Source organism: Aquarana catesbeiana, linkage group LG12, assembly GCF_042186555.1.
Source record: "Aquarana catesbeiana isolate 2022-GZ linkage group LG12, ASM4218655v1, whole genome shotgun sequence".
NCBI classification, from domain to species: domain Eukaryota; kingdom Metazoa; phylum Chordata; class Amphibia; order Anura; family Ranidae; genus Aquarana; species Aquarana catesbeiana.
The window spans coordinates 165,489,622-165,505,810 of record NC_133335.1 but is presented as its reverse complement, the minus strand read 5'-3'; the positions used below and the strand labels follow the sequence as shown (position 1 = coordinate 165,505,810).

The window sequence follows — 16,189 nt, the reverse complement described above, 5'->3', positions numbered from 1 at the left end:
ACGATAAAAATCACTGATTGCCGCCATTGCTAGTAAAAAAAAAAAAAATTATTAATAAAAATGCCAATCAATAAACGCTTATTGCGTTTTTTTTTTTTTTTTACCAAAAATATGTAGAAGACTACGTATTGGCCTAAACTGAGGAAAAAAAATGTTGTTTTATAGATTTTTTTGGGGATATTTATTATAGCAAAAAGTAAAAAATAATGCATTTTTTTCAAAATTGTCGCTTTTTTTTGTTTATATCGCAAAAAATAAATGCAGAGGTGATCAAATGCCACCAAAAGAAAGCTCTATTTGTGGGGGAAAAAAGGACGTCAACTTTGTTTGGGAGCCACATCACATGACCGCACAATTGTCAGTTAAAGCGACGCAATGCCGAATTGCAAAAAAACGCTCTGGTCTTTTGCCAGCCAAATGGTCCGGGGCTTAAGTGGTTAAAGAGACAGGATCCAGTTTGTTTTTTTTGTGTGTGTTTTTTTTTTTTTTAGTTAACAAACGCTTTAAAACAATTACTTATAACAGTGATTGTCACTGTTATAAGCAATAATAGTGTAGAAAAAAAAAAAAATCCCTGATCTAATTCCCCACCTACCCCACTATGGTGACCCTGAACTACTCTGATGACAGTATGTAAAAATGGTGAAATAGTAATAAAAAAATGTTTAAAAATGTTATAAATTGATCTGTTGCATTTTTTTTTTTAGTCAGTATCCCTAATTACTGCCACCCCAACCATATGATGATGCTGTATTGCACTGGTGATAGTGTGAAAAAAAAATATTGGAAAAAAATATTTAATTTCTTAATTTTCAAAACGATTGTGACCAAAAAAAATGACAACTTCAAAAAACTTGCCATTCCTCTTACTAAATACATTGGACTGTCTACTTTATAAAAAGGGGTCATTTGGGGGGTATTTATACTGTCCTGGCATCAAGAAATTAGAAAAGCTGTCAGTACATCAGAGATTATTAATTTTCAAATATATATATATCTATATATAGATATATATAGATATATATATAGATATGTCTATCATAGTTTGTAGCCTCTATAACTTTCACACAGACGAAATAATATACACGGGTTATTTTTACCAAAGAAATTTAGCAGACTACATTTTGGCCTAAATGTATGAAGAAAGATTATTTGTTTGCAAAATTTTATAACAAACTAAGAAAAACGTTTTTTTTTTTTTTCTTTTCAACATTGTTAGTATTTTTTCATTTATATAGTGTAACACGGCCCCCTTGGGGACTGCTTGGATTTTCCTGCATCGCCATGACCTGTAAACATTCCAACCCACCTGACACTCTGGGTCCAGACATCATTGCAGCACCTTTTAAGTAATAAGACAACACTCAATGCGTTAAAGTTCTATAAACGTTTACTGGAATACTTCAAATAAGGTGGTATTGTACAAGAGAGGTAATGGTTGAACTGAGCTTTGAATAACAACACAAATTTAGTGGAATGATTCCTCAAATTGCCAGTTAAGATAGTTGGTAAACAACAGAGTATTATATATACATAAATACAATAAAGCACCACTTCTAGAGAGGGACCCATGCCAGCCTGTACAACCTTTTATCCTAATGAGAGATGACACTAAACAAGGATGGTATGAGGGACCTTAAGCAGCAATTACAGAATGTCCCCGTTGCAGATCTGATGGTCTTCACCGGCAGTCGGAGCTCATTAACTATATCCATTAAAGTTCAGTAACAGGGTGGTCGTATATCTTATGATGACTGGGGCTAAAGATGCCTATGTATAGTGTTTGAATAGAAATGCAGTGAAGTATCCCCAAGGTAAAGCTGTCTGTACACACTGAAACAACCAAAGAAAGACTTGCACAGGTGGGCAATTGCCCTCTCACCAACGACCAGGCTGATTCAACGCCTTGCAGATGGCGACCTCCGGATGGATGTCCTGGTGGTGAACTCGCATGTGATGATCCCCTGATTGCGAGACACAGAGCGTGGGTTACTGTATGGTCAAGTTGGTGCTGGTCCGATGAGCAGCAGGCAGCGCTGACCCCCTTCTTGGTCAGGTAGGAATGATGTACACCCGACCTCACTCTCCCTGCGCGGAGAGATCCATCACACACCAGGCCCGAGAGGAAGAGAGCCTGGGGTGGGTCTCTGGGTTTTTTTTTATAGCTCTTTCCCAGCAATCTCTCCATTGGTAGCAAAGATCTCTGGGATATGTCGTCCGAGCGTATCGTCACGTAAGGGAACAGCCATCGGGTGGAACTACAATCCTTTTGGCTGGTCTTACAAATATAATGTCAGTTTAATAACACTGGCACTAGAGAGATAATATGATATACAGATAGGGTAGTGAATAGCGTTTGTTGCAATCATGGTCCATGTTGCTACAATAGCAAAAAATTAAAAAACCCAGTAGTGATTAAATACCACCAAAAGAAATATCGGTTGCATGAAATGCATTTTGTTATTGTCCCCACCCCAGCCCCTCCATCTCATCAATGAATTAAAAAAAAAAACTAAACCGTAAAGTTAGCCCAATTTCTTTGTATAATGTGAAAGATGATGTTACCCCACAAGAATTGTGAGAGAATTGTGATCTTTATTCTAAGCAAAAAAATTGTCAGCCAGCCAGCGGAGGGGGATCAGTGGCAGTGTGGAAAAGGTATTTAGCTTTTTAATTAAAAAAAAAAAAAAACACACACACCGTAGTTATTGACAGCGTAATCTGGAGGGGATACATGTGTATTTGCTAAAAAGTGCAGCTGAATGGAGGAGCAGGGAGGGGAGCCACTCTCACACTGACCAGGCAGAGAGGGAGCTGACAGGTAACGCAACCTGACCACAGTATTATGGCTCAGCAGCCATGATTACCATTGTCAGCACAGGCACTGGGACACCGGAACAGACAGGATCAACCAGGTATATTACAACATAGAAAGGGACAAATTACACAGCACAAGCATGCTACTTTTACCCATACCAACTTCCGGGAGACTGTCCCGCAGCTAGGTTCCTTAGAAGTTCGGCCCCTCTCCTCCTTCCTCCGCCGCTGGGCCAGTTAGAAAGTGCAGCGCAGTAGGGAACTGGTTGTGAAGCCGAAAGGCTCCACTGCCGGTTTCCCTTACCACAAATGGCGGCGGCAGCACCCGAGAGCTGACCTGGGATCCCTGGACAGGTAAGTGTCCTTATATTAACAGTCAGCAGCTGCAGTATTTGTAGCTGCTGACTTTGAATCACAGCAGCCATTTAGCACTCGATCAGCGTGTCCAATGGGAGATGATCTCAAATGTAAACATATGAGATCATCTTTCATTGCCGGCTCTCCCTCCTCACACAGAGACCGCATGTGAGGAGGAAGAGCTTCTGTGCTGCAGATTGTGAGTGAACACTAAAAACACAGTAAATACAGTGCCCACAGTGCCACCTGTCAGTGTCACATGCCATCTGTTATCAGTGCCATGTATCAATGCCACGTGTCATCAGTGCCACGTATTAGTGCCACCTGTCAGTGCATCTGTCATCAGTGCCACGTAGTAGTGCCATCTGTCATCAGTGCCACATCAGTGTCATGTGCCATTAGTGCCACGTATTAGTGCCATCTGTCATCAGTGTCACGTGTCACTGTCCTGGTGCTCCAGGGCCTTCAAAAGTGTAATAGGTAGTCAACAAGTTAGATGTGTAGTTTATGCTTCTAGAACACCTGATGGTGCTCCCTGCATGTTGGTCCTCTCTATGTGGCCAGGCTGTGAAAAAGTCTCACACATGTGGTATTGTAATACTCAGGAGGAGTAGCAGAATGTATTTTGGGGTGTCATTTGTGGTATATACATGCCAAATGCCAAGTGAGAGAAATAATCTATTACAATGACAATTTTGTGGAAAAAAAAATATATATATTAATTTTGCAAAGAATTGTGGGGAAAAATGACAACATCAAAAACCTCACTATGCCTCTTACTAAATACCTTGGAATGTCTACTTTCAAAAAAGGGGTCATTTGGGGGGTATTTGTACTTTCCTGACTTGTTGGGGTAGCAAGAAATGAGATAGGCCGCCAGTACATCAGGTGTGATCAATTTTTTATGATTAGCACCATAGCTTGTAGACTCTCTAACTTTCACAAAGACCAAATAATATCCACTAATTTTGGTTATTTTTACCAAAGATATGTAGAAGTATAAATCGTGGCCAAAATGTATGAGGAAAAATTAATTTGCAAAATTTTATCACAGAAACGAAGAAAAATGTTTTTTTTTTTTTCAAAATTTTCGGTCTTTTTTCATTTATAGCACAAAAAATAAAAAACCCAGAGGTGATCAAATACCACCAAAAGAAAGCTCTATTTGTATGAAAAAAAAAGGACAAAAAATTAAGTTGGGTACAGTATTACATGACTGAGTAATTGTCATTCAAAGTGTGAGAGCACTGAAAGCTGAAAATTGGTCTGGGCATGAGGGGGGTTTAAGTGGCCAGTAGGCAAATGTATATTAGTGGGATATACGGATCCATGCTCCACATTTTATGTACAGCCCGCACATGGCTCCCCATAGCGCCTAGTAGTAGAAGCCCGCACTCTGATAGCTGCCCCTGGCTGCCTGCCTGTATTAAAAGTATTATTCTGTACTCCACAGTGACTGGAATCTAAATCGGAATATGGGTCTTATCGTGTGTTCTATGACTCTGAGCTCAGCCCTCACTCACTCTTGTTGTAGAGCTCTATGTCTTGGTATCAGGCAGTGGCGAAGACAGACTTGGGGTCCTTAGTAAGGACCGTGAGCTGTAGCGGGAATCAGGAAGACGGCGGAGAACCATGGAGGAGCTGGACGTGGAGCCGGCCGAGATAGTGAGTGTATCCGTGTCCTGTGTGATGTACTGTGCATGGAGGGGACCGGGGAGGCGGCAGGCGGCAGGCGGCAGGCTTCCCTTCTACATTGTGTGCGGGAGCTGCTGTCTGATTGAGCCGCTGTCATTCACACATCCATTCACCACAAGCTCAGCACCGAACCCTTCTACATGGCAACACTGCTAAGGAGTGGGCTGCATTGGACACATTCCTAGATCGAGCAGAAGGGGGCGCACCCCAAAAAAGATGGCAGCACACATGGGGGGTTCTTATTTCATTACATGACAGGTCCAACTATGGAGGGACCAGGGACGAGTAAAGCGTACAGATGTAGAAGGAGGAGGAGGAGGAGTGACACCATTCATAGATGAGAGTCATGGATGAGAGTCATGGATGAGAGTCATGGAGCACCTTCAGGGTCTGATCCAGCGGGGACACATTCCTGCTGCTCTTGTGATCAGTGCTGTGTACATATAGCAAAGTTCAGCTACTGCTCACCTTACCACCCACCTACCTCATCTATAGTCCATGGCAAGTATGACACAAAGTTCCCCACATTACTTCTCACTTGGATTCATCCATCCAGTGCTGCCTCAGGTACGTCCCCATCTACCCATATATCTGACCTGCAGCTCCCACCACAGCGGGGAACTGTACACAGAGATGTGGAGGCGGCATCTGTACACACAATCGGGCTACGTCAGGATTGTTGACTTAGCCATTCCATGTCTGTTCATTCTGTATATACTGAGTGTACCCGTCCTCCTCATTACTGTATATACTGAGTGTACCCGTCCTCCTCATTACTGTATATACTGAGTGTACCCGTCCTCCTCATTACTGTATATACTGAGTGTACCCGTCCTCATTACTGTATATACTGAGTGTACCCGTCCTCATTACTGTATATACTGAGTGTACCCGTCCTCCTCATTACTGTATATACTGAGTGTACCCGTCCTCCTCATTACTGTATATACTGAGTGTACCCGTCCTCCTCATTACTGTATATACTGAGTGTACCCGTCCTCATTACTGTATATACTGAGTGTACCCGTCCTCCTCATTACTGTATATACTGAGTGTACCCGTCCTCATTACTGTATATACTGAGTGTACCCGTCCTCATTACTGTATATACTGAGTGTACCCGTCCTCCTCATTACTGTATATACTGAGTGTACCCGTCCTCCTCATTACTGTATATACTGAGTGTACCCGTCCTCCTCATTACTGTATATACTGAGTGTACCCGTCCTCCTCATTACTGTATATACTGAGTGTACCGTCCTCCCCTGTACTGCATATACTGAGTGTACCCGTCCTCCCCTGTACTGTATATACTGAGTGTACCCGTCCTCCCCTGTACTGTATATACTGAGTGTACCCGTCCTCCCCTGTACTGTATATACTGAGTGTACCCGTCCTCCCCTGTACTGTATATACTGAGTGTACCCGTCCTCCCCTGTACCGTATATACTGAGTGTACCCGTCCTCCCCTGTACCGTATATACTGAGTGTGCCCGTCCTCCCCTGTACCGTGTATACTGAGTGTGCCCCTCCTCTTCTGTACCGTGTATACTGAGTGTGCCCGTCCTCTTCTGTACCGTGTATACTGAGTGTGCCCGTCCTCTTCTGTACCGTGTATACTGAGTGTGCCCGTCCTCTTCTGTACCGTGTATACTGAGTGTGCCCGTCCTCTTCTGTACCGTGTATACTGAGTGTGCCCGTCCTCTTCTGTACCGTGTATACTGAGTGTGCCCGTCCTCTTCTGTACCGTGTATACTGAGTGTGCCCGTCCTCTTCTGTACCGTGTATACTGAGTGTGCCCGTCCTCTTCTGTACCGTGTATACTGAGTGTGCCAGTCCTCTTCTGTACCGTGTATACCGAGTGTGCCCGTCCTCTTCTGTACCGTGTATACCCGTCCTCTTCTGTCCCGTGTATACCGAGTGTGCCCGTCCTCCCCTGTCCCGTGTATACCGAGTGTGCCCGTCCTCCCCTGTCCCGTGTATACTGAGTAGAGGTCGAACCAATATGGGTTTTTCTCTGGCAGATGCCGATATTTAGAAATCGCGGCGGCCGATTTTTTTTGTGGGGCCGATATGTTAGGCCGATTCCCCCCCCCCTTCATCTCATAAAATCTAACAGTAGACCCCTTTCACACTGGGGCGTTTTTCAGGCGCCTGTAAAGTGCCTGCAAAACAGCTCCCCTGCAGTCTCAGTGTGAAAGCCTGAGTGCTTTCACACTGAGGCGATGGGCTGGCAGGATGTTAAAATAAAGTCCTGCAAGCAGCATCTTTGGAGCGGTGCATACCGCTGCTCCACCACTCCTGCCCATTGAAATGAATGCACTTCGGCAGCGGCGCGCATTTAACCCCTTCCTTGGCCGCTAGCAGCCGAATGGCGCCGCTAAAATGACGATAAAGCGCCGCTAAAACTAGCAGCGTTTTACTGTCAACGCATGCCCGCTGCAGTTTGAGAGCAACCTAAGTATTAAGCGATACAGAAATTTTTTTACATTTAAACATTTATTAAACAAAACAAACCTTCAATCAGTACACTTGTATGTATAATTTAGATTAAAAAAAACAACAAAAAAAAAAAAACTATATCTTAAATATTAAATACACAAAAACAGGTAATCAAAACTTTTGGACGAAAAAAAATGGGATAACTTTATGCTTAGTTTTTTTTTTTAATTCATTAGTGTATTTTTTCAAAAAAATTGCATTTAAAAGACTGCTGCGCAAATACCGTGTGACATAAAATATTGCAACAACCGCTATTTTATTCCCTAGGGTCTCTGCTAAAAAAATATATATATATATATATATATATATATATATATATATATATATATATATATATATATATATATAAAATATGTTTGGGGGTTTGAAGTGATTTTCTAGCAGAAAATACAGGATTTGCCCAGAGGAGGATAGAAGTCCCTTCACAGAAGACTTCAGGCAACTTACATTGACTTCTATTATAGAAGTCATTTGCAAGTCGCGCTGAAGTTATAATCGGCCTTTTTTATCAGCACAATCAGCCGATGCCGATTAAATAAAAAAACGCCAAATATCGGCCGACCTCTAATACTGAGTGTACCCGTCCTCCCCTGTACTGTATATACTGAGTGTGCCCGTCCTCCCCTGTACTGTATATACTGAGTGTGCCCGTCCTCCCCTGTACTGTATATACTTAGTGTTCCCGTCCTCCCCTGTACTGTATATACTGAGTGTGCCCGTCCTCCCCTGTACTGTATATACTTAGTGTTCCCGTCCTCCTCTGTACTGTATATACTGAGTGTACCCCTCCTCCTCTGTACTGTGTATACTGAGTGTACCCCTCCTCCTCTGTACTGTGTATACCGAGTGTACCCCTCCTCCTCTGTACTGTGTATACCGAGTGTACCCCACCTCCTCTGTACTGTGTATACCGAGTGTACCCCTCCTCCTCTGTACTGTGTATACCGAGTGTACCCCTCCTCCTCTGTACTGTGTATACCGAGTGTACCCCTCCTCCTCTGTACTGTGTATACCGAGTGTACCCCTCCTCCTCTGTACTGTGTATACCGAGTGTACCCCTCCTCCTCTGTACTGTGTATACCGAGTGTACCCCTCCTCCTCTGTACTGTGTATACCGAGTGTACCCCTCCTCCTCTGTACTGTGTATACCGAGTGTACCCCTCCTCCTCTGTACTGTGTATACCGAGTGTACCCCTCCTCCTCTGTACTGTGTATACCGAGTGTACCCCTCCTCCTCTGTACTGTGTATACCGAGTGTACCCCTCCTCCTCTGTACTGTGTATACCGAGTGTACCCCTCCTCCTCTGTACTGTGTATACCGAGTGTACCCCTCCTCCTCTGTACTGTGTATACCGAGTGTACCCCTCCTCCTCTGTCCTGTGTATACCGAGTGTACCCCTCCTCCTCTGTCCTGTGTATACCGAGTGTACCCCTCCTCCTCTGTCCTGTGTATACCGAGTGTGCCCGTCTTCCCCTGTCCTGTGTATACCGAGTGTGCCCGTCTTCCCCTGTCCTGTATCTACCGAGTGTGCCCGTCTTCCCCTGTCCTGTATCTACCGAGTGTGCCCGTCTTCCCCTGTCCTGTATCTACCGAGTGTGCCCGTCTTCCCCTGTCCTGTATCTACCGAGTGTGCCCCTCCTCCCCTGTCCTGTATCTACCGAGTGTGCCCCCTCCTCCCCTGTCCTGTATATACCGAGTGTGCCCCCTCCTCCCCTGTCCTGTATATACCGAGTGTGCCCCCTCCTCCCCTGTCCTGTATATACCGAGTGTGCCCCCTCCTCCCCTGTCCTGTATATACCGAGTGTGCCCCCTCCTCCCCTGTCCTGTATATACCGAGTGTGCCCCCTCCTCCCCTGTCCTGTATATACCGAGTGTGCCCCCTCCTCCCCTGTCCTGTACATACTGACTGTGTATAGCACCCTTCCATACTTGCCTTAATGCCTTTGTCGATGTTCATGGTGTCATTTGTTGACCTGTACACGTAGCCTATAGTGGTGTAAATCTTCACATTCCAGTGTTAGATGTTTTTGTGTTAATGACAGCTCTAGAACTAATGATTGACAGTGTCAACGTGTGCATAATTTTAGCACAGTCCATGAAAAAACTGTGGCTGTCAAATATAAACAATACATACAATTATGCTAATTTAGAGATAGCCCTTGTCAGGGTTAAAACAGGAAGTGAGAGGAAATCCCTCCAAGGAGAAGGAATCCTGGCATGTCACCGGGATCACCAAAACTAGTTTGTCCATTGGAAGACTTTCCTATTCTTGTTCTGATGTCAACTGAAAATTTGGGATTTTTTTTTTTTTTTTGCTTTCACTTTTAATGATAATGGTAAAACAGGACAAATAGAGAGGGTGAATATCCCTGACAGGGTTTCTAATCCAAAACTAAGAAAAAAAAAATTGCCTTTAGTGACACTTTAAAGCGGGGGTTCACCCACACCGCCAAAAAAAATAAATATTAAAAGCCAGCAGCTACAAATACTGCAGCTGCTGACTTTTAATACATGGCCACTTACCTGTCCCAGGGTCCAGCGATGTCGGCAGGGGAGGCCGAGAACCCGCTCGGTTCTCGGCAGCTGCCGCCGCCATCCTAGGTGAGGGAATCAGGAAGTGAAGCGTTGCGGCTTCACTTCCTGGTTCCCTACTGCGCATGCGCGAGTCGTGCTGCGCGTCCCAAGTGGTCCCCGCTCTCTCCTGGGAGCTGTGTGTTCCCAGGAGACAGCGTGGTGGGGACGGGAAGAGGCGTAGACTCCCATGGGAGTCTATGCCGGAAGTGGGTGCAAATACCTGTCTTAGACAGGTATCTGCACCCCCCTCCCCCCTGAAAGGTGCCAAATGTGACACCGGAGGGGGGGAGGGTTCCGAAAAGCGGAAGTTCCATTTTTGTGTGGAACTCCGCTTTAATCTCTTATAAAAGATACGTCAACATGACATTCAGTTATAAAAGGAATGTTTTAAAAAGACCCCATAGTGTTTTAGTTCTTGTAGTAATCTCTTGTTATGATTTGTCTCATTGCAGAGCATACCTGGATTTGGACAGCAAAACAGAAAAATTGGATTCAGCTGGGGACCAGGAGAATTGCTTCTATATGAAACCCATTACAAGAGTAAAGGTGCACACAGCATTTTCGTTTTAAAAAGTAACACATAGAGGTCGATTTACTAAAACTGGAGCGTGCAAAATCGGGTACAGCTCTGACTAGAAACCAATCGGCCTCCAGATTTTAGGGCCGGTTCACACTGCTGCGACGTCAGAGTTCGGATGTGATTCGCACTGCAGTGCAAATCACATGCGATCTCTGTGCGATGCGATTTCAGCCATACAAATCATATGGCTGAATTCGCATCAAACTCGCACAGGATCCTTTTTTTTTTGTCCTTTTTTTTGTATTGTTTTTCCTGTCCGAGTTTGCAGATCGCACTGCGATCTGCAAACTGATTTGGGGGTGTCATTAACTTTTAACTGACAATCCCAGCAGTTCGCATAGGGCAGTGTGAACTGCCGCCAGGAAACCTGCGATGCGGGGATTCGCAGGGTTCCTGCATCGCAGCAGTGTGAACCGGCCCTTATTGTCAAAGCATAATCGAACAAGCTGAAGTTAGAAGCTGATTGGCGAACATGCACAGCTGCACCAAATTTTGCACGCTCCAAGTTTAGTTAATAAGCATGTAAATGTAATCATACATTATTGAGGGGAACCAATGACATGACTCGCTTTATAGTCATGTATTTTTGAGCTGCAAGTTATTAGTATATGTAGTGGAATGTGTAAAATATATTAGAAAATAGAACCTTTAATAATTGTAAACTGGACGTACTGTAAATGTGTCATTTAAACTGATCTTCAACTTTACTGTTCCTTTAAAAAGTTTGGTGGGCCCAGCTTCTTGCCCGTACCACCATACATGCTTTCTGTTAGAAAGCTGGAGGACATGTCAGTGGACTACACGAGCGCCCTCACAGTCCGTTGAGAATTACAAGTCCCCCGCCATCCTGGAAGACTGGACTTGTAGTTTTCTTATTCACAGATTGCTGTGAATAAATCATGCAACTATGTGGGCAATGCCCCGTACAGCCGCACCGTTTTCAAATGGGACAGCAGGTGTGAGAAGATGAACCCCCGCCTCTATCACAGAGAGGAGGAGGGGGGGGGGGGGGGTTGAGGGAGTGTGGAGACTAGTGCTAACTCATGTTACACCTGGATTTAGGGTGTAATATGCTGCGAAAGGTGATCTTGGCCTTTAACCACTTGCTGCCCACCCACCCTCAGATGACAGAGGGGCGGTTCGGCTCTCATTCAAACAGGGAATGTGCGCGATCGGGGGCGCGTATCCTTGCACTGTCGATGGTTTCATGTCACCGAGACACGACTCGTCACCAACAGGGGCGAACAGCCATTGGGCATGGCTGTTTACCATGTGATTGGCCGTGATCAAGTCATGGCGGATCACAGATGGTACTGCCCCATTGCACACTGCGCATGCGTGCAATTATGTCGGAATACTGCTAGTCACCGACGCTGGTAAATAGCCATTGGCCAGCGGATTTTACCATGTGATCTGCTGTGATCCATTCACAGCCAATCACAAATGTAAGCAAAGACCGGTAACTAGCTGTTACCAGCTCTTCCCTCCTCACACACCGTTTCTAGTGTGAGGAGAATAGAGCCAGGAGCAGTGAGTTACTGATCTGTGTAGTGTCAGTACCAACACCGCCCCTGTCACATCGCCCCTAAACCCCCCCATTGTCATCTGTCACCTAACAGTCACCCCCATAAAGTGCACCAATCACATCAGAGACTGCCAGCAGAGACTGCCAGCAGTGCACCTGTCACCCGTCAGTGACCGTCATCGCCTATCAGTTCAGGTCACCTGCCACCCATCACACAGCCCATCAGTGACCGTCACCTACCACCCATCTGTTACCCGTTGCACAGCTCATCAGTGACCGTCATCTGCCATCTGTTGCACAGCCAACAGCATGTCCAAAAAAGTATATAGCAGTGAGAAGGCATATCAGATCCTCTCCATGACTGATGAGTGCAGCGGGGAGTTCACATCAGATTCCAATTCTGATTCTGAATAAAATTCAGAATTTGAACCGATTGATAGCAGCGGATCAGCAAATGATTTGGAGTAAGAATGGGTCCCTCCTAAAAGAGCACGGTGCTCTGAAAACCAGGCAGCCGCCGGCAAGCAGCCAGGATCCAAATCCCAGTACCAGTGCTACCGCCAGCGTTAGGCCCTGAGAACAAATTCCCAGGCCCAGTACCAGCACTACCGCCAGCGATAGGCTCCAGAAACAAATACCCAGGCCCAGTACCGGCACTGCCACCAGCGATAGGCCCTGGGAACAAATGCCCAGTACCAGCGGTGCCGCATCGTGCCAAAGTACCAGCACGGGACCTGCAAATCCCCCAGCTACCAGCACTGGAACGTCACATCCCCATAGAGCCGGGGCCGCTGCATACCTCCCAGCTGGTTTTGCCAACCCAACATGGCTCCCTTCCAACTTGGGATCAGCAAGAATTTCCCCTTTCACCGCACAGCCAGGTGTGCAGGCCAAAACCCAAAATTTCACAGAAATTGATTGCTTTTATCTGTTTTTCCCTGACGCTTTGCTGCAATTCATCGTGGACCAGATCAATCTATATGCCCAGCAGCATATTGCCAACAACCCCCAATCATCATAGGTCCGTCTGTTTTAGTGGAGAGATTTGACTTTGGAGGAGCTCAAATTGTTTATGGGCCTCGCCATGTGGCTTTCAAAAAAAAAATGAAGGACATGCCTACTGGTCCACCAACCCCATCCACCACATGCCCATTTATTCTACCGTAATGTCCAGGTCCCGATATGAGATGATTATGAGCTTTCTTCATTTCAGTGCCAATACCCAGTGCCCTCCCCGAAATCATCCAAATTACGATAAATTATATAAAATTCGCCCACTCATAAATTTCTTTTACCAGCGATTTGCAGAACTCTATGCAGAATCAACATATACAGTGCCTTGCAAAAGTATTCACCCCCCCCCCCCCCCCCCTTGGCATATTTAATTTTTCGTGTTTTGTTGCCTCACAACCTGGAATTAACATGGATTGTTTGAGGATTTGCATCATTAAATTTACAGAACATGCCCACAACTTTGAAGATTTTTTTTTTTTTATTGTGAAGCAAACAACAAATAGGACAAAACAGAAAAAGTCAATGTGCATAACTATTCACCCCCCTAAAGTCAATACTTTATAAAGCCACCTTTTGCGGCTATCACAGCTCGAAGTCGCTTCGGATAAGTCTCTATGAGCTTACCACATCTTACCACTGGGATTTTTGCCCATTCCTCCTTGCAAAACTGCTCTAGCTCCTTCAAGTTGGATGGTTTGCACTTGTGAACAGCAATCTTTAAGTCTGACCACAGATTTTCTATTGGATCAAGGTCTGGGCTTTGACTAGACCATTCCAACACATTTACGTTTCCCCTTAAACCACTCAAGTGCTGCTTTTAGCAGTGTGTTTGGGGTCATTGTCCTGCTGGAAGGTGAACCTCCATCCTAGCCTCAAATCACACACACGGTGGTACAGGTTTTGCTCAAGAATATCCTTGTATTTAGCACCATCCATCTTTCCCTCAACTCTGACCAGTTGCCCGACTGCTGAAAAACATCCCCACAGCATGATGCTGCCACCACCATGTTTCACTGTGGGGATGGTGTTCTTTGGGTGATTTGATGTGTTGGGTTTGCGCCAGACATAGCGTTTTCTTTGATGGCCAAAAAGTTCAATTTTAATCTCCTCAGACCAGAGCACCTTCCTTCAGGAGTCTCCCACATGCCTTTTTGCAAACTCAAAACGCGCCATTTTGTTTTTTGCTGAAAGTAATGGCTTTTTTCTGGCCACTCTGCCATAAAGCCCAACTCTATGGAGCATATGGCTTATTGTCGTCCTATGTACAAATACTCCAGTCTCTGCTGTGGAACTCTGCAGCTCCTCCAGGGTTACCTTAGGTCTCTGTGCTGCCTCTCTGATTAAAGCCCTCCTTGCTCGGTCCGTAAGTTTTGGTGTGCGGCCGTCTCTTGGCAGGTTTGCTGTGCCATGTTCTTTCCATTTGATTATGATAGATTTGATGGTGCTCCTAGGGATCATCAAAGATTTGGATATTTTTTTATAACCTAACCCTGACTTGTACTTCTCAACATTGTTCCTTACTTGTTTGGAGAGTTCCTTGGTCTTCTTGGCAGTGTTTGGTTAGTGGTACCCCTTGCTTAGGTGTTGCAGCCTCTGGGGCCTTTCAAAAAGGTGTGTGTATATGTAATGACAGATCCTGTGACACTTAGATTGCACACAGGTGGACATCATTTCACTAATTATGTGACTTCTGAAGGTAATTGGTTGCACCAGAGCTTTTATGGGCTTCATAACAAAGAGGGTGAATACATACCACATGCCAATTATCAGTTCTTTATTTCTGAAAAATGGTTTTATGTATATATTTTTCTAATTTTATTTCACCAACTTAGACTATTGTGTTCTGATCCATCACATATAATTCAGATTTAAAAAAATTGAACTAAAGGCTGTAATGTAACAAAATGGGTAAAAAGCCAAGGGGGTGAATACTTTTGCAAGGCACTGTATGTGTGGGTGAGTACCTGGTACCCTTTTCAGGCCAGCTAGGAATAAAACAATATATTCCTAGCAAAAGTGCCAGATACAGAGTCAAATTTTATAAACTTTTGAGAGAGCGTTACGGGATATCTGTATGTATTCCGCATATACAAATGAAGAGATTCCCAGCTTCACCCCCCACCCCCGAGTGCCCGGCCTACATGGGCACAACTGGAAAAACTGTATGGGACCTGGCATACCCACTGCTAAACAAAGGATATCACTTATACCTGGATAACTATTATACCAGCTTGCGTCTTTTTCAAACATCTATATCTCGCAAAAACCCTGGCCTGCGGAACCTCCAGAAAAAAACAGGAAGGGCTTTCCACAATCCCTAGTCAAAAATAAACTACAAAGTGAGGAAAGAGCAACATTGAGATACAACAAAGTGCTGGCCTTGAGGTGGAAGGATAACAGAAATGTGCACATGATGTCCACCATCCACGATGACACTACAGTTGAGGTTCAAAGAAGACGAGGTCCCACTGAAAAGCCAAAATGTTTCCAAGATTACAATCTCTACATGGGGGGTTTTCAATGACCAAATGCTTCAGCCCTATTTGTCAATAAGGAGGTCCCGTTTCTGGTACAAGAAAGTAGCAATTTATCTCATCCATTTGGCCATTTATAACACAAACATTATCTACATCGCGTCCCTTATCTCCCAATAAAGAACCTCCCACAGAAAACGTTCGCTCTCCCTAAAATATTAGCCCATAGTTTTAACCATTTCCCCATTTTCATGATCTGTGCTGACAATTTTCCATAAAATAATACAAGGTAACCTTTGCGACTGTCGGTTTGTAGTTTTCAATGAACTACCACGGCGCTGTGGTAGTTCATTCTCTCTTCCTGTCAGATTGTATCTGCTTGCCTATACGGGATGTATGACACACAGATACACTGACAGATCTGCAGGAGGACCTGCTGATCGCTGGTGCAATGCTTTAGAGGCTCCTGCAAAAAAAGTGAATTTTTTTTTTTTTTTTTTTACATGCAAAAAAAGTGCATTTATTATTTATTTATTATTATTTTGTTTAAAAGGTGAAATTATCCTTTTAAGAAGGTTCCATATTCACATAAATCTTCCACTGTACCACATCCATATATTACAAGACCCCAAGAGACTGTCTTTGAATAG

General features: G+C 44.6%; 1 protein-coding gene across 2 annotated transcripts in view; it reads left to right on the top strand.

Annotated features, from left to right (window-relative positions):
- Positions 1-4,718: 4,718 nt before the first annotated feature.
- NUP85 (nucleoporin 85) overlaps positions 4,719-16,189 on the top strand; it is a 110,852-nt gene continuing 99,381 nt past the window's right edge. Inside the window, exons 1-2 of one of the 2 annotated variants that reach the window (XM_073606168.1) lie at positions 4,719-4,839; positions 10,399-10,492. In XM_073606168.1, the coding sequence (XP_073462269.1) occupies positions 4,807-4,839; positions 10,399-10,492 (127 nt within the window). In that variant the 5' untranslated portion in view covers positions 4,719-4,806. The remainder of the gene's footprint in view (positions 4,840-10,398; positions 10,493-16,189) is intronic. The other variant, XM_073606167.1, reaches the window with a different exon arrangement.